General features: G+C 37.5%; 2 protein-coding genes across 4 annotated transcripts; one reads left to right on the top strand and one right to left on the bottom strand.

Moving 5' to 3' along the window:
• The first annotated feature begins 4,578 nt into the window (after positions 1-4,578).
• hnrnpa3 (heterogeneous nuclear ribonucleoprotein A3) lies at positions 4,579-14,719 on the top strand. 3 transcript variants are annotated; one of them, XR_009782793.1, is made up of 12 exons: positions 4,579-4,710; positions 7,854-7,976; positions 8,089-8,235; positions 8,315-8,525; positions 8,624-8,713; positions 8,819-8,908; positions 10,725-10,772; positions 10,935-11,088; positions 11,182-11,300; positions 11,401-11,469; positions 11,571-12,682; positions 12,913-14,719. XR_009782793.1 is itself a non-coding variant. In XM_061723482.1 (11 exons), exons 1-10 carry the CDS (start codon positions 4,690-4,692, stop codon positions 11,451-11,453), a joined length of 1,056 nt encoding a protein of 351 aa, XP_061579466.1. In that variant the 5' UTR covers positions 4,579-4,689; the 3' UTR covers positions 11,454-11,469; positions 12,913-14,719. The 3 variants fall into 3 exon arrangements, 2 of the variants coding, with proteins under 2 accessions (XP_061579466.1, XP_061579467.1); XM_061723482.1 differs by lacking the exon at positions 11,571-12,682; XM_061723483.1 differs by lacking the exon at positions 12,913-14,719 and having other exon boundaries at positions 10,935-11,087; positions 11,184-11,300; positions 11,571-12,253.
• A 640-nt stretch (positions 14,720-15,359) lies between these two features.
• Positions 15,360-22,501, bottom strand: nfe2l2a (nfe2 like bZIP transcription factor 2a). The gene is made up of 5 exons (XM_061723481.1): positions 22,324-22,501; positions 18,352-18,609; positions 18,014-18,106; positions 17,759-17,929; positions 15,360-17,045 (listed from the first exon to the last, which is right to left on the bottom strand). The coding sequence occupies exons 1-5, from the start codon at positions 22,357-22,359 to the stop codon at positions 15,777-15,779; spliced, it is 1,827 nt and encodes a 608-aa protein (XP_061579465.1). The 5' UTR covers positions 22,360-22,501; the 3' UTR covers positions 15,360-15,776.
• Positions 22,502-26,981: the final 4,480 nt, after the last annotated feature.

Here is a 26,981-nt window from a genome sequence, read left to right as displayed (position 1 = left end):
AGTCAAACTTCAGAGGCATGTTATCATTTATCCTAACCTTTATTGGAATGTACATCCAAGTTTAGTTGCAGGAATCTGAGGGAACGCATGTAAGAACAAAACTGGACAAGAACATCTGAAACAACCACAACCAAATTCACTCTATCTGGATGGAGCAATTTAACTGGATAGTTTTTTTTTAAAGGCCGAAATGAAATAGAGTAACAAGGCTGTTTTTAAAATGTAAGGAGTAAAAAGAACAGATAATTGCGTGAAAATGTAAGGAGTAAAAGTAAAAAGTCGTCTGAAAAATAATTACTTCAGTGAAGTATAGATAACCAAAAATTCTACTTAAGTAAGGTAACAAAGTATTTGTACTTAGTTACTTGACACCTCTGCTACCTTGACAAATGCAAAAGACTAAGCATTCAAAGGAAATAGCATTATAGTGAAAGGTGGAGGAGGCCCAGTTATGATCCGGGGCTGCTTTGCTGTGATTAGTAGAGGGTGTTGTCAGTCTGTACAGAGGACAAGGATCCAGACTGTCAACGTATTCTGGAGCAAAATGTGCTCAGTGTCAGAAGGCGTGGTCTCAGTTGCAGTTCGTAGGTCCTCCGCCGGGATAAAGACCTAAAACACCCAAGAATAAGAAGAATGAATGGCTAAGAACAAAACATCCGACTATTTTGAAGTGGCCGTCCGAGTCCTGACCTAAACCTTACTGAACGTCTTGGGAATGGGCTAAAACATGCGGTCTAGAAAAGAAACCCTTCAAACCTGTGACGGCTGGAGCAGTTTGTTAGTGAGGAGCAGAGCTCAACACCTGTCTGCAGGTGAAGAAGTCTCATTGAGAGTGATAAAAAATCGTTTGATTGCCACTAAAGGTTGGGTCCTCTACCAGAGGCCTGGGAGCTTAGGGGGTTCATGCACTGAAAAAAAATACATCTAAGCGCATGTAAATATAACATATTTAAACCTGTGATATTAACAATTAAACATGAAGTTTGTTGCTTTACATGAATACATCTAGTTTTGAACTTAATCTGCATTTGTTAAAAAAAAACAAAAAATTGTGCATTTTTTCCTTAACAAGCAGTATTTATGTAATCCCAGGCAATCTTTTCATTTACACACAAACAACAAGCAATGATCTTGTTGTATTTACAATTTTAATCTATTGGGCAGATTGACCAACGTTTAGATGAAACATGCTTTCATCTAATGCTTTTGTAAAAAATATCTTGCTTGATCTACTTTTTTCGCATGAGATTTTTATGTAGATCAAGAAAGACTAGTCTTTGTATAAACTACTTAATTTTTAGTATGTACAAAATTAATTTGCAAGTAAAGTCAACTTAATTTTGATAAATAAAGTGAATTTAACACAATTAAGTTGACTGTACTTGCAAAATGTATTATTTACATACAAAAAATTAAGTAGTTTATACAAAGACCAGTCTTCCTTGATCTACATAATAATCTCATGCAAAAAGTTGCCTTAATTTTTTTAAGTAGATCAAGCACAATATTTGTAACAGTGTGCAGTATTTATTTATTATTAATATTTCCCAGGATTTGGTGGAGCCACTCCCACAGCTTCCAGTGCTCCAATAGCCACAGGCACCTGTGTCTCATTTGTTCATTTCTACTTCTTTGTATTTTTTTCCATTTTATACCTAACTTATTTTAGAATACCAGTGATGGAGGCTTCATGTTGACCCTGTTGAAAGCCAAAACCTTGCTGATGTCTTGACCTTATGATTTATTTATGTTTTCCTCTCTATTCACCTTGGAAGATGGTGAAGACAATACTCTTATTTTTATATAACCTCAATTAAAGCTGGGCTAAATGCATCAAATTTAACGTCAGCGTTGTTCTAAATTGTACAAACAACACAGACGTCTCTGTTAGCCTTCAAACAAGCAATCATTTAACTTTCAGTCAATCTTAAGCAGTAATCAACCTGCTATCATTTCTGTCTTACGAGCATCTAATAATGTACTTGGTAACTCCCTTCAAATGTAGTTGACAGTGATTAAACACATTTAAAAAGCATTATTCAGTGTTTTGCTTTGACAAAACTACGACAAGTGAAAGTACCTTAGTACAGGCAGAGCAATAATATGAATTATATAATTAAACTTTTATTAGTAAGACATTCATTTATTTGCCACATTTTAGCATTGAATCTGAGCAAGTTTGTTTTGACTCATTTAACTGTCAAGGCAGTTTTATTGTCGTTACGGTTTCATGTTTAACAAGCTCATGTTGCATATTTAACATACTGTAACACTAATAACCAAGGCTGTTTATGTTCTCAGGTCAAACTCGTGAAATAAAAGATTTATCGTCTTCTTGGGCGCTTAAAACATGTCTCCACAGTTGCCACTTGTACAGTAACGCGTAACATAAACAAAAAAATGATTCACCTGAAAAAGTAAATTGCATAACTTGCACGAGCATGTCAATTTTATTTTTAAGATATTCCGGATTTATTATTTTTTTTCCCACTATTTCAGCTTTCATTCTATTAAACTGTGTGACGGGGTTTTTGGTGCCAGCAACAAAGCTCCAGTTTCACTGTCATCTGAGACCTATCGGTTGTTAAAACAAACCAACAAAGAGGTAAGCCAGACTCTAGTATGCAAACATGTTATTGCATGACTGTATAATGTATTTTAATGTTTGCTGGATTGTAACTATTGCCAGTTCCAACACTGAAAAAGGAAAAAAACAAACTACATAAAGCAAGCGAGACCTTTGGTCAGCATTCCAGGCCATCTGCTTTATTTCAGCAAACAATGGCTGGCATTGGCTTTGGATAAACGTGACATTGGTCTTGCTAAACAGGAATTTCTTCCAAACGCGAAGACAAAAATACTCCTCTTTAACATCAGAAAAGATTTTCATATGTTTGCATGTTAACCTATTACATCATACAAACAGAAACAGTGTTTCAGATATGTTAAAGATGAGAGGATTTAGAAAAAAAAAATCTATATTGTATTATAAAAACATTTCACTATAGCTTAGCAAATACATTAATTGCAGTACTGTAAAAGGAGCTATTGACTACTTGCTCCTGAATTTGAACTATGGACTAATCATACATTTTCAACATTAACAGTGTCACGAAAACATTACCCCTTTTATTGGGGCTGTATTTTCCTCACATACTACAATAAAATTAATGACAGACATTGTCTAAACCATAAAACCGTCATATATTTGGAGATGTTAGTCAGCTTCAACAAGGCTAAGTAGCATCTGGCTCATAGATCAGCCGTCCCCAGTCAGGTATCATCATTCAGCTTCAACCGAAAAATGCAGATGGAAAAATAAAAATACAAAATTGCACCAGAATATAATTTGTTTTCTGTCACAGTCTGAGAATGTGGGGGCTGATGAATTCCTTCTGATTCTCAGCACAACAGCATGTAATAAAAGAGAGTACACAACACGTAGTAAACAACATAAATGCTACTTGAATTGCAAAATAACACTTATTGTATTGTCTGAAAGCAGTTAAATGTATTTCTTAAAAAAAAAACAAAACAAGAACAAATGTGTTAAATAATGGGACTACAGTTCAGTGAGCCTATACTGAAATAGAAGCTATATCTTACACATGTCTAACTTATTACGGTAAATGCAGTTAAAGTGTATCGTGTTTACTTACAACAAATAATATTTTTTCCCACACATTTTTCTGCATCAGCTCATTTTGTCTTGGGTGAAGGTGTTGACTTAAACTCAGCCACATTCTCCAAAGTTGACCCAAATCTGTACTGATATACAGGACTGTCTCAGAAAATTAGAATATTGTGATGAAGTTCTTTATTTTCTGTAATGCAATTACTGTAAAAAAACAAAAATGTCATACATTCTGGATTCATTACAAATCAACTGAAATATTGCAAGCCTTTTATTATTTTAATATTGCTGATTATGGCTTATAGTTTAAGATTAAGATTCACAGAATATTCAAATTTTTTGAGATAGGATATTTGAGTTTTCTTAAGCTGTAAGCCATGATCAGCAATATTAAAATAATAAAAGGCTTGCAATATTTCAGTTGATTTGTAATGAATCCAGAATGTATGACATTTTTGCATTACATAAAATAAAGGACTTTATCACAATATTCTAATTTTCTGAGACAGTCCTGTAGATAGATAGATAGATAGATAGATAGATAGATAGATAGATAGATAGATAGATAGATAGATAGATAGATAGATAGATAGATAGATAGATAGATAGATAGATAGATAGATAGATAGATAGATAGATAGATAGATAGATAGATAGATAGATAGATAGATAGATAGATAGATAGATAGATAGATAGATAGATAGATAGATAGATAGATAGATAGATAGATAGATAAAAAGAGAATGCTTTGATTTTTTCATTTATTGTGTCCAGTTTAATACTCCTTTAAAACCAGTGGATGGCGTAAGTTTTCGTTTTTCATTCAACGTCGCAAGGTAAAAAAGAGAGAAAGAAAGATTTTTTTTTAAAATCTTATCAGCCAACGGAATAACCCACGTGACTTTTAAGCTTCTGCCACAGCAATCAATCAATCGATCGGTAACCCTAATCAATCAGTCCGTAACGCTTCTACATCTACAGCTGCGGGGTTGTGATGACGCAACATGACCGAGTTAATCACGTGACTTGCCCGGCCACGTGACCGCCTCCGCCCATGGACGACGTCAAAATGGAGGTGAGACGGTGGCAGAAATCGCCACTTACTAACGTTAAAAGTGCACAATTAGTGAAACCTACGCCGCATATCAGTGCAGATATGGCGTTGATGCACGCGTGCGGTGTGTGTTACTGTGATTTCAGGCTTTAGCAGCTCCAGACCCAGCGGTGTTATTCTCGCTCAGCGCAGCAGCTAAGCTAATGGCTGTCAATGGCCAGAAAATACCCTTTTATTTTTCAGTATTTCTGTCCTTTTTTAAATGAATAGTATTTTAATCATTTTAGTCTATTTCAAATAACTGATTATAACCCATGCATTAGTAGACATATTTTAGTTTTGGCTCTCCTGAAGAGAACCACCGTTAGCTCTCAGTGCTAGCCCAGCTAGCAGCTAACCACATGTCATTAAATATTCTCTAAATGTTACTAATCACATTTATTAAGAGTGTAAACGATGCGCTATAGCCTTTACATATGTCAATGTCATAAATGCTTACCAACTATTCCACTTCCAAATATCTATTTTACATTACAGGAGAGAAAATTAGAATATTGTGATTTTCTGTAATGCAATTACAAAAATGTCATACATTCTGGATTCATTACAAATCAACTGAAATATTGCAAGCATTTTATTATTTTAATATTGCTGATCATGGCTTACAGTTTAAGTAAGTTTAACTCAAATATCCTATCTCAAAAAATTAGAATATTCTGGGAATCTTAATCTTAAACTGTAAGCCATAATCAGCAATATTAAAATAATAAAAGGCTTGCAATATTTCAGTTGATTTGTAATGAATCCAGAATGTATGACATTTTTGTTTTTGTAATTGCATTACAGAAAATAAAGAACTTTATCACAATATTCTAATTTTCTGAGACAGTCCTGTATGTAGGTTTATTAGACGTTCATTTGAAGAGATTAGGATTATTCAAAATTATTAAGATTATTTGTGTTATTTAGACGTTAATATTGCATGGTGGTATTAATTTGTCAGGGCGTAAAAAAAAAATCATGAAACCTTTCTTTTTTTAATCCTAAACTAATTGCATTCATGACTGATCTTTTTCTGATGTTTATGTTTTTATACAGTATTTCATGATGAATCTAATCACATTTATCTCTGGTTTTTTTTTGTTGTGAAACGTTATGAGATTACCTTTACGATTTGATTTCTATTAAAGATAAATTGAATTGAATTGACTGCTACATTACATTACATCCCAAGAAACAAACTGATAAAATTGATGGCAAATGTTTGAGTCTATAAGGTTTTCAATATATATATATAGATATATATATATATATATTGTGAGGAATTGACTGTTAAAACGATTGAAATACGAAGGCAATACCCATAAATTAATGCTCATACTGTATTTATTTTATACACACACACACACACACACACACACACAGATTGATATATATGTGTGTGTGTGTGTGTGTGTGTGTGTGTGTGTGTGTGTGTGTGTGTATATATATATATATATATATATATATATATATATATATATTAGGGCTGTTCGATTAATCGATTTTAAATCGTAATCGCGATTATGTAATTAGAACGATGTTAAAACGTGAAAATCGTAAAATCGATTTGTCACCTTTTTTTTTTTTTTTTTTTTTTTTTTTTAAACCTTGTCCGCACACATATTAATGATTGATGGAAATACCTCTCAATACCTGCGACAAGTGCCCCATGGGAGAGGCTCTTTAGTGTAGGAGGGGGCGTTGTAACATGCCACCGGGCATCCCTCAAGCCAGGTGCGGTAGACCGGCTCGTGTTCCTTGCAAAAAACTTGCAAATGTGAATAGCAAATGTAATGACTGACATTACACACCTCTACCTCCTTCATGGGTTGCATTATTATTTAGCATGCAAAGACCCAGTTTAGTTTAATTAGAAAATGTCTTGTTTTATTTAATTGGAAATATAACTTACTGTATGTTTGCAAATGCTTATTTGCTGATTTTTTTTTTCAGAGATAAAACTTATATTTTATTATATTTTTTAAAACTTTTTTTCAACTTATTTTACAGAGTTTTGCACTTTTTTCATTCATTTTTGGTTAAATAAGAGCAAAGTTTGCACTTACAGCCCAATGGGGCAAATGTTCAATAAAAAAACAGCATATTTGAAATCATTTCTTTGCCTTTTGTCAATTCACAAAATAATCGTAATCGAAAATCGGATTTTGAGAGAAAAAAATCGAAATTTTATTTTTGGGCAAAATCGAACAGCCCTAATATATATATATATATATATATATATATATATATATATATATATATATATATATATATATATATATATATATATACCGTATTTTCTGGACTATAAGCCGCACCTGCATATAAGCCGCATCCGCTCTATTTAAAAAAAAATAATAAAAAAAAGATATACAAGCCGCACCTGCATACAAGCCGCATCCAAGATATGCAAGCCGCAGATATTTATGTTGTTAGATTAGATATTTACTACATGTACAGAAGGATTTTGAACTGTAAATGATATACATGTTTGTACCAAAATAGATCCTTTCCTAACAGTGTTTTTAACACGACAGCAAACTTTGCTGATTAAAACGGGACAGAACCAAGAGAAAATAACCGCTATTTATTTATCTATTTATCTGTTTGAAATCTGCTTCTACCTACTTCTATCTGCTAAAGAAGAAGTAGCGTGTTCTTCTTTGCATTTATTTTGTCTTAGTTTTGATTCTAATTCCGGTTAGAGCGCCCCGAAAAATCCACAGAATAGCCGCACCTTTGTATAAGCCGCATGGTTGAAAACCTATGAAAAAAGTAGCGGCTTATAGTCCAGAAAATACGGTATATATATATATATATACATATACACACACACACACACACACACACTCTATTCCTCCATCAGTGGGGAAATTTTCTTTGTGCAGCAGCATTACACACAACACACACATGCAGCGAAAAGAGGATGAAAAAAAGTAAAAAATATATAATTACAAAATATAAACAGTATATACATTGGAATGAAAATAAAAGTATTGCAGTACAAGAAATTATATCTCAGTTTCAACAAAAAACGCTCTACAAACTTGCGTCTTTGTGTGATTCTGTAAATGTATTTGAAGCATTATTTGTATAATTATATTTTTGTTTCGCTTCTGCAGAACCGTGACTCTAAAGAACCTGAGCAGCTGAGAAAGCTCTTTATTGGAGGTTTGAGCTTTGAAACCACAGAGGAGAGTTTACGGGCACATTTTGAGCAATGGGGATCTCTCACAGATTGTGTGGTTGGTATTTATTTCATTAACTGAAAAGATGGTCATCAGAAATTAAAAAAATAATAATAAAAAATTGCCGCACATAAGTTAAATTGACCTTGCAATACTGTTTTTTTTCTAGGTAATGAGGGATCCCAACAGCAAGCGATCAAGAGGGTTTGGCTTCGTAACATACACTAATGTAAATGAAGTCGATGATGCCATGAAAGCCAGGCCTCATAAAGTAGATGGCCGGGTAGTTGAACCCAAACGGGCTGTGTCCAGAGAGGTAAAAATGTAAATCTGATCAAAGGGCAGATGCTACAGCAATGGTGGGGCCTGTGTTCACAGATGCACTCTTGTTTTAGGACTCCAACAAACCAGGAGCACATTTGACAGTGAAGAAGATTTTTGTAGGTGGTATCAAGGAGGACACGGAGGAGGATCACATTCGGGACTATTTTGAGAAATATGGAAAGATTGAATGCATTGACATCATGGAAGAGCGGTCCACCGGGAAGAAGAGAGGTTTCTGCTTCGTGTCGTTTGATGACCATGACACTGTGGACAAAATTGTCGGTATGGACTTGTTCACAATTCATGGCTGGCTGTTAGTTAACATAAAGCAATGTGTGACTTTAATTTCTACTTCCCCCTTCCTTCCAACTGTATTACAGCACAGAAATACCACATAATCAACTTCCACAACTGTGAAGTCAGGAAAGCTCTGTCAAAACAGGAAATGAATGCTATATCCAGTAATCGAGGTACGTGTACCATCACATAAGAAGTCAGGCTGTACTTGTTGTGGGTAGTGTGTGCATTTGGTAGTCCAGTGATGTAATATTGTTTTACATCTTTCTTCATATTAGGCAGGAGTGGAGGATCAGGAAATTTCATGGGCAGAGGTGGTAATTTCGGAGGTGGTGGTGGCGGCAGCGGTGGCGGCAACTTTGGCCGAGGTAGGTTACTTTGGCACGTGAAATGAAAGTGTCTCTGGCCTTTACTATACAAATACATATACATACAAAAATGTGTATATATATATATATATATATATATATATATATATATATATATATATTAGTAGTAACATTTCATATTATAATTGATTCAGAGCCCCCTGAGAGTGTTTTGCAGTTAATTGATCTTTGCACATCATTTGAGTGAACAAGCTAAAGCCTGAGTCTCAACGTTTTGAATTCCAATGCCAGTGTAGCAAAAATCTATTTGGTCATAACGGCGCTCTTACCGAGGCCAACGTTTCAAATCTGGAAAGAATGTTGCAACACAATTTCATAGTACATGGCCAAAAGCAACAAAAAACAAGAGCAGACTGGACTAATTAAAGCCTCACTCACTGTACAATACAGCTCGTGTATCCACCTGCATCACTCGCCCCATGCACTGAAGGATTATTGGTAGTCAAGCTCAGCTGGCAGGATCTAAAAAGCTAACTGCATGTATCAAACTCACTTTATTATGACACTATGTGGTGTTTGCATGCAGATTGCTTTTACGGTAACCTGATCTAGGACAGGGTTGGTCACGACAGATTTTAACAGAGAAGAAGAAGCGGGACAAAAATACAGAACAATGAAGCACAAGGGAAATGCACAGACAGTCGCTGTACTGGACAAAGTTATTATCTTTTAACACTTACTAATACGTACTCCACCAGAAAGCAAATCTCCGTCCCTTATGAGTTATGTCTTTTTCCTGCAGCTGAGCAATGTTTCTTGAACCTGCCAGAGCCTGGAGTTGGCCTGTGATAACTGAGATTGTTTGTAGAGGTTCTTCATTAATGACATATGCATAGGAATCAGCCAAAATGATTGCAAAGAGATTTCAAAGAGACATGGCTGTGTCCAAACAAAAAAGAAAGTCCAGAGTGCTCAGAAGGTTCATCTAAGTCGTGTGACGAAGGTGCTCTTTGGTGGGAAAAAGGATATAAAAAAAGAAGAAAAATCCAAGGCACTCTTCTGCAAATATAAAAAGCCTTTATTTAAATTGGCTATTTCATGTAGAAAAGATTTTAAAAAATGGGTTACAGCTAGGGCTGGGCGATTTTGGACAAAAATAAAATCCAGATTTTTTTTTTTTCTCTGAAAACCCGATTTTCGATTTCGATATTTTTTGGTAAAACTATAAAAGACAATGGAATAAATTGTTTCAAATATTTTATCTTCATTTTTAAAGAAAAATAGCAAACAAATGTCCCTATTGGGAATGAAGTGCAATTGAAAGATACTGTAAATCCTCCTTGAGTTTAGTAAAGTGACAACATTTACAATTTTCTTGACCAAACAAAGATGACTAGACGAGCTCTGTCTGTAAAAAGCTGCAAAAAAGGAAAATCGATTTTCCGATTTTCCTTTTTTTAACATCGATTGTTTATTAATAAATCCGATTTAGATTTAAAATCGATTAATCGCACAGCCCTAGTTACAGCCCACGCGTTTTGGCCACAGCCTTCCTCAGGGTGTAACACTCAATGCATTGATTCTCTTTAAATGGGATGATTGAAAACACCTGGGCATGGCTGCGTATTTGTAATGTGGTAAATATGCAGAAATGCATTTGTCATCACTGTGAAATACTGACTGGCATAAGTCAGCGTTTATTAAAAAAAAAAAAAATAACCTCCATTGTCAAATGTTTATTCTGAAAGGGTATTTTTAAGAGAGTGACTTTTTAAAAAGGCTTTAAACTAATTACGTGTTTTGAAGTGCAACCTGTGACTAATTCCTGTTTAAATTCATTATATTTTACTTTTAGGTGGCTATAGCGGAGGACGTGGCGGTTATGGTGATGATTATGACAATGGTGAGCAGCATGAAATGCATTTCTTCATTATAAAGTGTGTCGGCCAGAACTGTCACCAGTGTAACACACATTCACTGTGGCGTGTCTCTAAAGGATGCTTTATAACTATTTATTATTAATAAATGAATACTGGATTTATTTATTTTATTTTTATGCTCCAAGGTCCAGGAGGAAATTACGGAGGTGGTGGCGGCAGCGGCCAAGGCTACGGAGGCGGCCGTGGGGGTTATGGAGGCGGTGGTGGTCCAGGATACGGCAACCAGGGCGGAGGATTTGGTGGCAACTGTGATGGAGGTTATGGAGGCAATAGTGGAGGTGAACAATTTATCCGTTGGAAGGAAGAAAAAAAATTTAATAGAGTTTTACTTGTTTTGGAAATGGAAATGAAACACTGCCTTGTTATATTTTCAGGATATGGAGGTGGTGGAAATTACAATGACTTTGGAAATTATAGTGGGCAGCAGTCAAACTACGGACCCATGAAAGGAAATAACTTTGGTGGGAGAAACTCTGGTGGACCCTATGGTGGTACGTTTTACCCTTCCTCATCAAAGCTAGTCACAACAACATCATTTCTATTATGAAGTCCAAAAAAAATGATTTTGTGGTGGTGTTTCCTCAACTGCAGGGGGCTACAGCTCTGGCAGTGGCAGTGGAGGCTATGGCTCCCGGCGGTATTGATTATGATCACGTTTTGGTAAGTATCATCCAGCCTCACACCTCCCTTGTAGTACAGTACAGCGTGAGCTCATCAAAGTGCAGATTAACTATGTGTTTTATCCTGTATCCATTCAACAGGCTTCAGTTCTTAGCAGGAGAGGCCAGGAGGTGAGCAAAGGAAATGTCAGGAAAGCTGCAGGTTACTTTGAGGCAGTCATCTGAAAGCATTAGAGGAACACAGAAGTCAGACATTACTGCAGCTAAATCGGAGAATTTTATGGAAGAAGGACTGTGTGAACAAGACATGAGTGCAGTTGATGCCCTTTCTTAATTGTGATAGATGTTACCCTATTGAGGAAGCTTTCCTTTTTTTTCTGAAGTGTGTGTATTGTGCCTATGGTATCAGGGTAAAGATTAATTTGATTTTATTTTCATTTTTCTTTTTACTCAAGTTAGTCCTAAATTTTTGGGTCTTTACTTTTTTTTTAATATATATATACATATATGAGTTAGCTTTGTGCTGCCCCATCAGTCTTTAACTTGGTTGTTGTCAAATAGCATCGTTGTATCACGCCCTTAGGTAATCTAGAAATACCTTGCTAGTTTCTTCTTTTTGAAGTTATTATGATTTCGTGACTGCAAGTGTAAAGTGTATGTTGATTTTGTATGTAAAGAACAGTCTGTAAGTGTCATATATAAACAGCTTGGATTAGAAATAAGGGAATCCCTCACTTCTTCCTGTTCCCGCCAAACCAAATTCTAGATTGTTCAAATATTTTGATTAGAAGGAAAAGATGGAATAAAATTGTTTAGTAAAGTAACATGAAGTTCAGTGCATCATTGGTTCAGAAAAGGATGAAATGAGTGACCAGTTAATCATTGTGACACCTGGGTAGCACATCAGCCTGTTCTGCGCTTCCCCAACTGTGCCAGTGTTATAAATACATTATAGTGTGTATTTGTATGTACATGTTTTCTTGTATGTAACTACTTATACCATGGTCAATCCAAAGGGAGTTCTGGGTAGTCCTAGAGAATGGCTCGGGTGCAACATAAGCCAGTGTTGAACCTGTAGGATTACGAAAGCCGCGAACCCCTGCAGCGTCGCTAGTGTGGAAGATGGCTGTCAGACAGGACGCCTTCAGCCCCAGGACAGTGGACCAGTCAGCATTGTGAGAGAGAAGGGACAAGGCAGAAGGCAGCGTGGAGCGCATCGCCCTGGGAGGAAGCTTGCAGTGTCGTGCCTGATAGTGAGCATCTATCTCTTTTCCCAAGGCTAGCTAAACTCTCCAGCAGCTGGTCCTAGCGAAGAGAAGGGACTAGGTCCTGGACACACTGGGGATCCTGTTGAGTGAGATACAGCAGGTTTACCGGCAAACGCTAGATGTCAGACATTAACGAGAAAAGGGAGCAAATGTTTCACAAAAGCTGACTTGGGAAGATGGAGCAGGTAAGAGTAACCACTTTGCTTGATTTACAGATGTGGAAGTGGGCTTTCTGCATCTTTGCTGAAAATCTGTAAAGACCTGATAACATGGAGGGTTCTGGATGGGTAAGACTTCTTTGAAATATTATCCAAAGGCTGCATTTTGTGATTTAATGATGCACTTTGTGACCATACAAGGTGCAAGACCAAAAAAAAAAAACAAAACAAAGTGTGCTCCGAGGTGCGGATGATGACAGGATGATGCCCAGTACTTGTTCTCTTTCACCAGAAGAAGTCTTCATTCAACTTTTGAACCCTGTTTACGAGGTTTTCGCTTTTTATTATCCTGGTTGACAGCAAATACATTCAGGTACAGTTCTTAGTGATGAAATACAGAACGGAAAAGAAGATTTGTATATTAAAATCAACAAAACGTCAATTTCTTCATTACTTTCTTCCTGCTGTTTGTCAATTCTTTTACGAATAGTGAGTAAGTCCCACTATTCCCTAAACCTTAAAAAATAAATACACAATTCCTGGTAAAACTAATCAAAGCAACCTAATGTATGGTGGTTGTTTTTTTTTTTAAATATAGTCATTTCATTATATTAAGTCATGTGAAAAAGACATGATCATCTCTAAATTATGACCTTGTCCTTACCAGGTTTTAAATTAGTATCTACAACCTCAGATGAACACTGATGCCAAGTCATTGCTTTTATAATAAAAGAACAACCAAAATGCATTTTAAACCTGCAACACGCTGTGAGTGTTGTAACTTAGGGCTTACAAAGAAGTTATAAATGTCAGCAAGGGATTTGCAAATACGTCCCTCTGTACATTTTTATTCTATTTAAGGAATCTGCAGGAATAAAACTAAGCTGCACACTGGTGGTCTCTGATTGAAAACAGTGGAGGATTATAGTGGGAAACGTTTAAGAACTTAATTATAGAGACTGACACTGAAAACTTGACTGTTCATAAAAGAATATGTTAACTTTATCCAGAAGTGTTGTCAGCATCTCTGGGCTCAGAGGCATCAGGGATGTATGTGACACAGTGGAAATGTATTTTTTGTACCCATCTTTTTCTCACTTGTGGTTGTAAGTAGGATTTGAGTCAAGTAGTATCCTAATATGTAGAAACACATTAATCCTCATCATTCCATCGCATCACTTGACAGGAATCAGGAGAATAATGAAAACACACTCATCTCCGGGAATCCTCCACAGGCTGCTCAGTGAATTGGTTCAGACTGTATTTCTTATAAAAGTGCTGATATTTGTTGCTTTTTACACTAAACTAACAGTGTTTTAAGCTTTTGTACACAAATCCAAGGTGCTTAGACTGTGAAACAGAGCAAGGGAAGTAAAACTTGGAAAAAGAGAAGTGATGTACTTTTTTTTCTTAGTTTTTTTTCATGCTGTTCAAGAGTGATACATAAGTATGTTAAATGTCCCTCCTGCTACAGAAACTGGAACTTGCAGCATTAGTGGATTCACATCAATGAACGTCACTCAGATTGTGTAACTTTGACATTTATGACTTTTTCATTAAATATTTTTCACTAACAGGGACGATTAGAGTATTTTATCAAAAGGTTGACAAAAGACAGCCAATGTCTTACAAGTGTGTCAAATGTAAGTCTGGAAATATGCATTAAATATCATAGGTTGAGAGGTTTAATGAACATTTTTCATTAAATGTTTTTTTTTTTAAATGTAGGTCAGTATTTCTTTGATTGGGCACCGATACGCTTCATGAGAGTTCACTGGTATCATTCAACTGTTTGGGTCAAATGCATGATGTGCCAAGTGTGTTGTGTTTTTTTAAAATAAATTGTTTTTTTTCTTTAAATCTATACCTGGGGTGTTCTGTTTTTTTCCTGTTCCTCAGACGTTGGGGTTATTTATCATGCTGCACAACCGTTATCAGACAAGGTTTTATTGTTTTATCTATTAGACTCTCAGATCCCCTGGAGGTTGTTGCCCTTTTCCTCCCTTTAGAGTGCTCTCTGCAGAGGAAGGGCTCGGTGATCAAAGGTCGAATCTGTGTGTGAAAGTGCATGTGCAGTTGATTGCGTCAGACTTTACCTTTTGATTATCCCAGCCTGGCGGGGCATTGTAAAGCCGTCATGCACGGTTGCCACTGAGAATACTCCACCGTCGCTAAACAATTATCCTCTTTGTTGCGCAACAATGCAGGTAGTGGGTGTGATTTCTATCGCAAAAATGAAAAGATTTAGGTAACTATGCAAACAAGCTTACTCAAACAGAAGGCAATAAGATTATAAAAGTGGTTTAACTAGTGACCCGGTTGTTTAGGCTCAGGATTTCAGTTATTTGCCATTTTCTAAGCCCTATTGTAAAGCCTTGCTTGTACATGTGGCGAGTTATGTAATCCTTCCTTAGACTATAGCTCCATCTGGTATCAATCTGGTGTGGGCCGTGGCCACAGTTCACCACACAATGAAAGTTGTGTTGAGAATAATGGAGGCTGCATAGTTATATGAATAGTTTATTTCAAAGCATATAGGACAGATTAAAAAATAACTGGGCAGCAAATCAGGGGAAAGTTATAAAAGAAGTAACAATGATTGAAACGATCACTAGCATAAAGAAGTATGATATATACAACAGTCATATTTTTTTTAATATATATATATATATATGTACATACACACAAAAAAACATTGTTACTAATCTCAAAAGCAGGTGAGGTTTATATTTACAAACTATTCTTTAGTGAATTTGTGAGGATAGAGTACAAAAGTAAAATATCAAAAATATTACAACATTGAAGAAAAGTGAGCAAAAACTATTCAATAGTTCTGCTGGACTGCTGAAGCTTAAAGCTGAGTGACTACAAAGTTATTGCATAGTATCCTATGATGATGCGGTACCATATTACAAAGGAGATTAGTGGCCGTCTTCGCTCTTGAATGTCTTTTTGATGCGAGGAACGAGGAAGACGCTGCCTTCGGTCGACTGCTGGAGGGAGTATTCCGACGGGGAGTACGAGTTCCCCTTCTCATCCCTCAGTTTGCCGAAGACCTCCAGGTACAAGCTGTGGAGCTGCCGCTTCATTTCCTTCAGGTCAGTCATGTTTTTGCTCTTCTCGCTCAGCAGACGGTCCTTTTCGTCCTTCAGCGAGTCCAGGTCAGTCTCCAGACCCACGATGTTGTCCATCTTGCGCTTGCGGCAGTTCTGCGCGGCCACCTTGTTCTTCCCGCGGCGCCGTATGTCACGGACCAGGGCCAGCTGGGGCTCGTTCAGTTGGTGCTTGGACATCAGCTCGTTGAAGTCGTCCACGGGCAGATTGATGATCATGTCCACGGTGAAGGGGATTTTGAGGGACCTGGCTCTCAGCTCGTCTCTCGAGAGACGTAAATCGGAGCGTTTTTTCGATTTGTCTTTGGTGAAGGGCGCGCCGCTGTGACCACCATCTTCTGCTGGATCCACCTTGTGTTGGTTGGGTTCCTCCTCCAGCTGCTGTGGCTCTCCAGCCGGCGATGACCCCGGTAGCGCCGGGTCCAGATCATCGGGTTGGAAATTTAATGAAAACATCTCCGAATAGAAGGATCCTCCACTTCCGGAGTTGTACTCCATCTCTTCCATGTCTGAATCGCTGAAACCGTAGGAACCGCTTCCGTTCACCGACTTGCTGGGCGAACTGGAATTGGGACTCGAGTATGTGGAGATTCCCGAATCCGAGTCGGGAATATCTGGTGCCACATTGTTTTTGCCTGTTTCGAATTCATCTTCAGGTGAGATGCTGTAAAGGTCCATGGGTGTGAAGGTGGCCTTGTTGGGAGCGTCTGGTATGCTTTCACCTCCATCCAGGCTGTGGTGCCCGCTGCTCTCTTCCAGGACGGCGTTGGGATAAAATATATCACAGAAACCTTCTGCGCCGAAGTTTCCATTTAACTGAGTGGCGTCCACCTTCATCTGGCTGAGGTGATCAGATGGAGCCACACTGGGAACGGAGCCATCGCAAGCATTCATGAACTCTGCAGGGCTAACATTCAAAATGTTTGTTTTCACCTCCGGGAGGCTGGTCAAGGGGTAAAAAGAAGCAGTTTGGAGGAGTTGGTGATCGGGATAGTTTGGATTCTGCACTTCAGGACTGTTTGAAAGTGGATATGTTGTAGTCTCCAGTGTGTCCTCCATTTGCATGTTCAGACATTGCTACAAGAAAAAGAACATAAAAAAAATCATCAGGAAATAATACAATTAAGCCAAAAACAACAATAAAAGGTTGCCAACTTGACACATTTTAAAACTAAGATAATCATTTTCCTTTGAAAATACTTCAATCTGGAATAAATCTGTTGAAATGAGCTTACTGTATTTAGTATTTGAACACTAAAATCTAAATAAGCTTTCAGTTTATCAGACCCAGCCAACTGAAGCAGTCAGCCGTTCCTGTTGATAGGCCTGTTGACAGACACTGGGGCAACTGGTTTACGTATTATCTCACTGAGATTTCCGCGATTATCTTTTTTTTTTCTCCCATAATATCCCAACTTTCATGTTTTTTTTGGGGGGGGTTATTTTTTTTTTCACGTCGAGTCTTATCAGCAGCTTGCCAGATCAATATTATTTTGTTGTCGGCGACTGTAGTCCGGTCTACTCGGCGACAGGTCAAGGCAACGACGGTTGCTTTGCTCCACCCATCAGCCAATGCAAATATTAGGTGCAGCTATTGAAATGGCACTCCATCAAAAATCTTCACCTTTCTACCAGTAGGCAAAGGTTTTAATACCGCCACACCCTGTCCTGGCGAGATATGCACTAGTTCCACTAGATCAAAGTATTACCTATTAATCATATCAAGCACAAACGCTCCTTGAGCAATCGCCTTTTCTAATGCTTCAGGCGGTGGCGGACATGTTTCATACCTGCAGCTCTGGGAGGGACAGAATCTCCATCCAGGCCTGTTCCACTTCCGAGGACATCTGCTGTGGCGATGAGAGAGAGGCCGGAGACAGGGCCGGCGGCTCGGGGGACATCATGATGTTCCCGCTGACGTGCATAGAAACGGGAGCCGTGACCGCGCTAACCGAAGTATTCTGAGAGAGAAAAACACATTTATGACGAACAAGTTTGTATTATGACCTGTTTATTTGTGGTAACATCTAAGCTGATATTCTTACCTCAGCGTCCTCTACAGGAAACGTCTCTGCAAGCAGCTGCAAACATTCATCTAAGGACATGCCATCACCAGTCTCCTCTGTGAAGCTGACATTCTGCAACACAAGTTGAAGTCTTTATATATTTCAGGAAAAGCATCCTTTGTGGAATGGCATGAAAGGGCTTACGTCTCTGTAGACGAGCGATTGGACACACAACAATAATGGAAAAACTACAGACCCACACAGGTGGGTCGACTGTGTGTTACCTAGCTACAAAGCAGCCGGAGCCTATCAAACGAGGTGGGAGTGTTTCAACCTCTGACATGAGTAATGATGGCATGTGTTTGTACGTGAGTTACCTCCAGGGGTGTGACGGCCGACGGCAGCGGGATGCTGGGTTGCGTGCGAGGTATATACTCTCCCGTCTCCTCGTCCAGCTGAAGCTGCGACAGCAGGGCCTTCTCCTGCTCCCGCAGCAAATGCAGCCTCTTCTCCTCCTCCAGCTTCTGCTGTCTCTGTAACTCATGCTCTTTCTGGCGGTGGTTGTAGTCGAACACTTCGCGCCTGGCACCCAGATCAATGTCTTGATTCCACAGGATATCTATCAGGTCCATGTCCTGGGAAAAAAAAACAACCACAGATCGCCTTATTTGGGAGCTGCCGCGCGGTCCCGCAGTGAGGATACGATCAGGACTGGAGCGAGAATGAGCGTCCCTGCTGTTAAACGTGGCTGTTGTACCTGCCACACCCTGTCCCTTTGTATCTGCTCACTAACAACACTGGCACCAATGTCAAGGGGGAGAAGCAGTATGAATAATAAATGGACTTCTCTGTTTCCCCTGTTGCCTTCCCACAAAAGGAGAATCTTAATTTGATACTCCCACCCAACTAATTACATGGAGGTGTGAATTTGTCTCGCTTTAAAATGTTCAATCTGTCAGGAGTATGTTTGGTTTGAAATGACCATTCAGCTGATTAAGAAATGCCAAATACTCTTTCCTTTATTATCTATGAGATCTGAATATTGAAATGATGTACACAGGGGATTTTAGAGGAGAATACAGAGGTGCCTTGTCTGGAAGACGTGATATTACATTATTCAGCTTATAAATAAAATATTACAAAGAGTGGAAACAAAACAAATTAGGAGGCTGTATATGTTGTTGAATAGAGTTATAAACCCTGATCAATGTCTTGCCATGTCCTTAAGGAAACAACCAGGTGTCTAACATAACTATCCATGATAGTTTGGTCCTAGATTTATGTACATAACATGGGGAGGTTGTACAACTCAGAACTTTAGGTTTAGCAACAGCTATGAGAATATTTTCATTCAGTTTCCTGTCGAGTTCCCCTCGCAGCCTGAATGTTACTGGCCTTTTCAAACAACACTCTGAAAGACAAATTATCCTGCACTCGTCTTGGTTTATTCAGCATAATTTATTTACAGAAGGAAACGGTTTCACAGGGCCGGAGGATGTTGCATAATCCCAAGATGCTGCTTTGCAAGAAACCAGCCGAGCATGTGACTTATTTGCGTGTAAACATAGTTTATGAGCTAAGCTTCATAATATTTCAGTTATATTTCAGTTATATGGCCAGACCAGACTGGAGGAAGCTGAAATTGGACCACGGGAGGAAGAAAAAAGAAGACAGAGCACATTTGAAAACAATGTACCACAAAGAAGAGGAAAACGGCTTTGAATATACAATCAGATAATAATTTCTCTTTAAAAAAAAAAAAAAAGTGATGTAACATAAGCCGCCAGCTAATACTGAAAACAAGCCTTGGTACACATGTATTTTTGGACATTGATAGCACAGCCTTTCTGACTGTGGCACGTCAAAATAAAAACCCACTAACCTTGCTTGGGTGTTGCATCAGATGCCTGACCACTAAAGGATTACACATTACTGAGGCTGTCTAGTATAAATCATGCCGTCTGCCTGGAAGGTGAGCACACAACCAGAAATTATAGTATCTAGTGGAATGAGGAAGTACCTGAAAATGTCTGTGTGGGGTGTATGAACACACTTGTGGTTATCGATGTTTTCCAAACTTAAAAAAAAGGCACTATCTTTGTCTGTTGGTCACACCTTTTAAGCTCATCAGACAAGTCACACAACTCCCTAGAAAAACAATCATATGTGGAATAAAGGTCCTCTGTAATGGAAACACTACTACTGCCACTGAAAGTATGCAGTTATCAGAATCAGAAAGGGGTTTATTGCCAAGTTTGTTAACACGCACAAGGAATTTGTTGTGGTGATTGGTGCAATACAATAAAAGTAAAAATATAAAAACAAACAAATATATAGAGGTAAAATAAGAGATAGAATAAAATAAAATAAAATAAAATGTATAAACAGAAATAAACAGAAATGTACAATATGAGGTTTTAAAGTGCCGGATAAGAGTCTTTAAAAAAAGTGACGTAGGATTATTATTAATATTATTAAAAGCCCCCAATAACAAGACATCTTAAAATATGTTAAAGACAAATAACAATACTCTTTTTTTTCCTTTCCTTTTTTTTTTTTTTTAAATTATGTAAAAGGCAATAATGGTGACCCAAATATCACAAGACCCATTTGGCAGCGGAACAAGGAAACTAATTCAGGAAATGTAGATTTGTGAGATATCTCTCCCAAACATGTAGCTCTACTAGTCAAACAACCATGCTTTTACTTTGAGAAAAAAGACTAAATGTACAGATTGATCACCAGTTAACAAAAATAGGGGATGAAAGGCATTTCCACAACAGTAATTAATGGATCACCTGTTTGTTTTAAAAAAAAAAAAAAGCTTATTTGCTTTTAGTTTAGGTTCTCCTTTGACCTTTTGGCAGCCAAATCCGATGGCTTCAAAGGGTTTGTAACCCTGAGATTGTATCTGCACCTTCTTTCATAACAATCCAACAGAGGCCAGTCCTTGACCAAGGATGGTGAAGACAGAGCATCAACTCTCCACTTCCAATTAACCTTTCTATTGACAGGTATGGAGCAATTTATACACGACTATATCTGGGAAAAGGCAGACAAATCCGAGTTTCACGTGACATTTCACGTGACATGATCAGGGGCGTCAATTCAGTATGGCAAGGTATGGCAGCCGCCACACCTTGGCTTCAAGGGAAAATGTAAATGTTTGTTTTATTAATACATTTATGGAATTATTCTGTGTCTATTTGTATTGATTATTCTATTACTTAATACATATAGAATAACTACAAATGCAAATCAGAACAACATGATCGATTTCACTAGTTATTATACACTGCAAAAACTGAAAATCTTAACAAGAATATTTATCTTATTTCTAGTTAAAATGTCTAATTTTTAGTAAAAAAAAAATCTCATTACAAGACTGAAAAACAACCATTTTCACCTGTTTCAAGTAGATTTTCACTTAAAATAAGTGGAAAAATCTGCCAGTGGAACAATATTTTTTGCTTGTAATGAGAAGATAAATCTTGTCCCACTGGCAGATTTTTCTTCTTATTTCAAGTGAAAATTACTTGAAACAGGTGAACATGGTAAAATAACAAATCATTTTTCTGGTGATGACTCTTGTTTTAAGTGTAATGAGATTTTTTGACTAAAAATGAGACATTTTAACTAGAAATAAGACAAATATTCCTTTTTTTTTTAGTTTTTGCAGTGAGCGAGGCTGCATTTGAAAAAGTTCCAATTTTCTTGACCACACAGATCAGCTACATAGACTTCTGTGATGAGTGTTTGCTGGACGTGTTGATTGATACTCTAGTTAAGTTCTGTGACTCGTAACCTTGCCATACCTTAGCTTCCACTGAATTGACGCCACGTGACATGATACAGTGAAGAGACAAGAGAAAAGAGAGCATAGAAAGTGTTCAGGGTGGTTTGGAGGAAGCTGGGCTGCATCAGATATGGATCACATGCTTGCGAGGAAGAGGGAGGAGGAGGAGGAGGAGGGTCAAGAAAAACCCCCTGCTGGAGTCCAGGGTTTCTATCTATGAAACTTTACCTCCCTCAGAATGAAATAAAACCCCCTCATTTCACTAAGAACACCCCCTACCAAAGCAAATAGGATTGTTTTTTTACTCAAATCGAGGAAAAACGTCACAAGTGCATGACTTTACACTATAAACCTTAATGTTTTTAACTAAACTAGCCCTGACAACGCTGAACATGACATGTTTAGATTATAACACCTTAACTGCGCCACAGCCAGACTGTCATAACAGTGAAATGAGAGTTATTTCAGCCTGACACGAGGAGTACACTTGACTGTCCACCACCCATTGATTGTGTAAGAAAATGAGTTGGCGGACAATGTTTGTCTTATTTACCTGTTGACTGGACTGTATCGCCTCCATTTCCATCATCACGGAGCGCTGTCCTGCCGTGAATAAAAAAGCTCCGTGCGATCAATAAATCGGTATGTTTTAGCCCCTCGGACGGCAGATGTAAAAATGGCGAGCGGCTCCGACGCCAAAACAGTCGCAGCAGCAGCTGAGTTACGGGAAAGTGTGACTTCCACCAGCGCCCGTGACGTCACGGAGGTGCTGGCCCCGCCCACTCACCGCCGGCCCAACGGCGCCGGACGCGAGGACCAACTGCGCATGCGCACCATAGACGCCTCATCCACCGCTGCTGCCTATTGGCGCTGACGAGCCGTGTGGCCGCCATCTTGGTGCGGGCACCCGCTCCACTCAGTGTCATCTGTCTGGCTGGCGCAATTTAGTCCGTCAGTTTAGTCAGCGCATTTAACAGTCATAACTCGCAGAATACAAAACTGATTTTCACGGGGGGGAGGTTCTGCAAGTAGTACATACATGTAAAAACACGACTATATGATAGAGAAGCAGAAGCAGATTGTGCAAAACTCAGCTATTTTAATAATATGAAGAAACAATAATAAACATAGGCCTACATCCATATACATCTATGTATATCCATAAACATCTCAATATATATAAATCTTTTACATACATAAATCCCATATCCAGCAAATAAAGTAATAATTAATGTTTTGATTAAAGGTATAGTTGGTCACATACTCCTCAGCAGAAATTTTTCTACAAAACGGCAAGATATAAATCTACACTTTTTACACAGAATGGAGAAAACACAACTGGTTTCGAAATATCTAGCTCTCATTGGTCGTTTATATCGTTGAAAGAAAATAGAGGTTATAGTAGGCTATGTGAAAAGGAGTTCTTTGTATCTGCACTCAATTGCTCTTCCTCTGGAAGACCCGGATGTCTGGCACAGTAAAATTGAAATTGAATTGCAAGAACTGAATTTGAATTGTGAAAACTGAATGTAAATTTAGTTTTTCAATGCAATGATTCAAATTAAACAAATCAAATTCAAATTATGTGATTCAGATTCAGTTTTTTAATGCAATTATTCAAGTTGAGCAATTCAAATTCAGATATAAATGATTCAAATTCAGTTTCTAGTAGCACATATTTCTGCCCATAGAATGCTATTCAAAATCGGGCTATTCAATGTTTTTTAGGCGTGCACAAATTTACTCCTGTGCTGGCTTTCCAGGGTGATATGGGTTGGGAGCCGTGTTTAATCAAGCAGAAGGGGGAAATGCTTGGACTCTGGAATTGTCTGTCTTCTATGCCAGAGGCTAAAATAGCCAAAAAAAGTTATAAAACACATAACTATCCTTGAATGCTATTTTTAATTAAATTGATCTACAACATATTTTTATAAATGGTCAGCGGTGTAATATTCAGTACGTGAAGCATATGTTATTCTTTGAGTATAAAGAAAAATGGGCCAATGACATCTGGCATAAACCGAAACTTAGAACTTACCGGTTGATGAAGAATATTTATTGTCCTGAACCTTATGCGACTTTACCCCTGGATAGATCAAAAAGATCATTATGTGCTCAATTGCGAACTGGGATTCTCCCTCTGGCCATAGAAACAGGTAGGTAACTCTGTTCCTGAAGAGGAAAGATTATGTAGTGTTTGTGATTTAAATGTTGTTGAGGATGAACTTCATTTTTGTTCTATTGTCCATTATATGATGAAGCCAGGCATCTTTTATTTCAGAAAATGCAAGATTTGAAACCTGAGTTGTTTTGGACTGAGGATGATGCTAAGTTGGAATGGTTTTTCAGAGAGAAGGTTTTCTCTATAGCTACCTTTATAAAGAGAGCCTGGAAACAGAGAAAAGACAAATTATATGGAAACTGAGAAAGGATCTGTAATTTGATCTGTAATGTATAAGTGGAATTTATAATTGTGTGTTTTTGTTTGTACACAGCTGATGTTTGTTTGCTGGAGAAGTGTATTTGTGTGTCTTTTAAGCCCATGATATATATGTCACAAACCACATTTACACATATGCTAAAAGCCCTGAAAGAGGACTGCTTTGCAGAGCTTCTTTCTCATGCTCCCTTTCTGCAGGTCAAGAGAGGTGAGTTTGGCAATGTGGTGTAGCCTTATTTTTAGATTTTTTATTTTTTATTTTTTTTCTATTATTATTTTTATCCCTGGTTCGACGATTTGTACAGGGATACGCGGCACAGTGCTCTGGCATCTTGTTCTGTCTTATGCTGTTGTATGGGTAGGATGACCGGTCCAAGATGGCGGCCGTATTTCTCGCGCCCCAGCGGTGGATGAAGCGTCTATGTATATATGTCTAGGACTGTTACACAATATTTTTATTCACAATAATAATAATAATAATAAATTAAGTGAGGTTTAAATCAGCATCCCATCCGATAGCCACTCATTTCTCTTTGTCTCATAAAAAAAAACAAAAAAAAAACGAGAGGTCCTCGCATTGCTTGCACAACTTCGTCATCTCTTTTTCCAACTTTTGTTTAGTTCCTAGCGCCCCCTGCTGGTGGCAATGGTCGGTGTGGCGTTGGACGTACTGGGGTGCTAATGTCACTTTTTAGAAGTCACTTTTTAGCGTTTGTAAAACCTTTGAAAGTTGTCCAAAGGGCTACAAGGTGAACTTTAAGAAACTGAAAGTTAAAGTAGTCATCAACCAATCGATATTTTCAACATGTGTTCAGTTTAATTACATTAAATAAATAAATCCATCAATCAATCACTGTGCAATAATAATAATAATGATAATAATAATAATAATAACCACAATCATATGCTGTAACAATGCACCTTTCAATAACCATGTCTACCTCATACTGCTGCACCTTTCACTTAAAAAAACGAAAAAGGCAATATATCATTTGTCCATTTACTGTACAGTGAGCAAAAATAACCGAGTCAAATTCCCTGTTTTGTTTGACCTGATTTGGCCAAATAAACCTGATTCTGATTACAAAAACAACCTATTCATGTGTTGTAGAATAACTCAAATGTACTTCAGCTGGTGAAATTGAGTTTAGATAATAGCTAATTAAAGCTAGTTTAAAAAAAAAATGTAGGTCTCAGAATCATAAAGAAAAACATCCATTATCTTAGTCCATTTATTCGCACATCAATCTATGCAATAACCTGCTACTACTTAATGTGAAATTGATTTCTTTATTATTAGTAGTAAATCACTAGAACTAAGTGCAATTACTACCGTGTGCAATATTTTACAGTAAATTGCCTTCCAATATTCTATGTACAGTATTTATAGCCTGTCATTACATGCAGTATTGTGTATGCATATACACTTTTATATTCGTTTTCTCTTGTGTAACATGCAGTTTTAACATGAGCAGTTTCCTTTGGGATCAGTAAAGTTTTTCTGATTATTCCTTTTCACATTGGTCTGCTGGAGCCTATCCAGACCCCCTCGCAGGGGTACACCCTGGACAGGTCACCAGTCACACAGACAAAAACCCTCAAACACACTAATTCTTATCAGAATTAACCTGCATTTGGAATGTGGTGGGGATCCAGAGTACCTACATAAAACCCATGCAAGCCCAAGGAGAAAATGCAAACTCCACAAGGAAAGACCTTCTGGGATTTGAACCAAGAGCCTATGAGGTCACATAGCCAACCACCAAGCCACCATGCTGCCCACGAATGATAAATTATGTAATTTTCCAAAAATTGTAACCTTAACAGAAATAAATTCTTGCGGATAATTTATAGGAATCCTCTACAGATTATGGAAGAAAGGTCAGTTTATATTACCCCACTGACAGTTAATTTCATCTTTAATTATTTTCAACATTACCTGTGTTTTCTCTTTTTTTGCAAATCAATTGGTAATACATCAAATATTTTCACATAAAATGGCTCAAAAGTACAATACTTTTAGCTGATTTCCACTTGTGGGCATAACTAATCTTAAATCTAATTTGATTTTAAGGCATTTTCTATTGAATCAGGCTGCTATCTTTTGTTGTTTTCATTTTCATAGGGGATTAGGTCATGGATTGTGAAGCACCATCCTAACACTTTTTATAGTGTTTGGTTGAATGAGAGAACAGTATAGCCCGGTACACCTAGGAATTCATCTTGCTACTTCTGTCAGCAGTCACGTCATCAATAAACACAAGTGAATAATAATAATAATAATAATAATAATAATGATAATAATAATAATAATAATAATAATAATAATAATAATAATAATAATAATAATAACAATAATAACAATAATAATAATAATAATAATAATAATAATAATAATAATAATAATAACTTGTACTTATATATCGCCTTTCATGATACCCAAGGTCGCTTTACAAAGGGGGACAAACAAACAAAAACTATCTGTTCCGGTGGACCTGCCCCTGCTATAATACTCCCTCCACCATGTTTGACTAATGATGTGGCATGCTTTGCCCTGATCCTCCCCTTCTCCATTCATCCTTCTTCACATTATTATGATGCAAGTTTATTATCTGTCCAAACAACCCTCAGAACACAGGGGGCTGGCAAACACTAATCTGTCCATCTTTGGTTTGTACTTTTGCAACTCTCTCAATTCATACATTCATAAATATTATCTGTTTATTTTATTCTATTATTCTAGTTGTCTTGCAATTGCCCATCAGGGATAA

The sequence above is a fragment of the Cololabis saira genome, chromosome 6 (assembly GCF_033807715.1).
Source record: "Cololabis saira isolate AMF1-May2022 chromosome 6, fColSai1.1, whole genome shotgun sequence".
Classification (NCBI taxonomy): Eukaryota; Metazoa; Chordata; class Actinopteri; order Beloniformes; family Belonidae; genus Cololabis; species Cololabis saira.
The sequence above is the reverse complement of the archived record's forward strand: the minus strand, read 5'-3'. Positions and strand labels throughout refer to the sequence as shown.

Bases quoted from the DNA above. Each gene is read 5' to 3' on its own strand.
- hnrnpa3 (XM_061723482.1), top strand. From the start codon at position 4,690: ATGGACGACGTCAAAATGGAG. The intron at 4,711-7,853 runs GTGAGACGGTGG...TCGCTTCTGCAG, and splicing joins TGGACGACGTCAAAATGGAG to AACCGTGACTCTAAAGAACC. The intron at 8,714-8,818 runs GTACGTGTACCA...TCTTCATATTAG, and splicing joins TGCTATATCCAGTAATCGAG to GCAGGAGTGGAGGATCAGGA.
- nfe2l2a (XM_061723481.1), bottom strand. From the start codon at position 22,359: ATGATGGAAATGGAGGCGATACAGTCCAGTCAACAG. The intron at 17,930-18,013 runs GTAAGAATATCA...TTTCTCTCTCAG, and splicing joins TTCCTGTAGAGGACGCTGAG to AATACTTCGGTTAGCGCGGT. The intron at 17,046-17,758 runs GTATGAAACATG...TTTTTCTTGTAG, and splicing joins TGTCCCTCCCAGAGCTGCAG to CAATGTCTGAACATGCAAAT.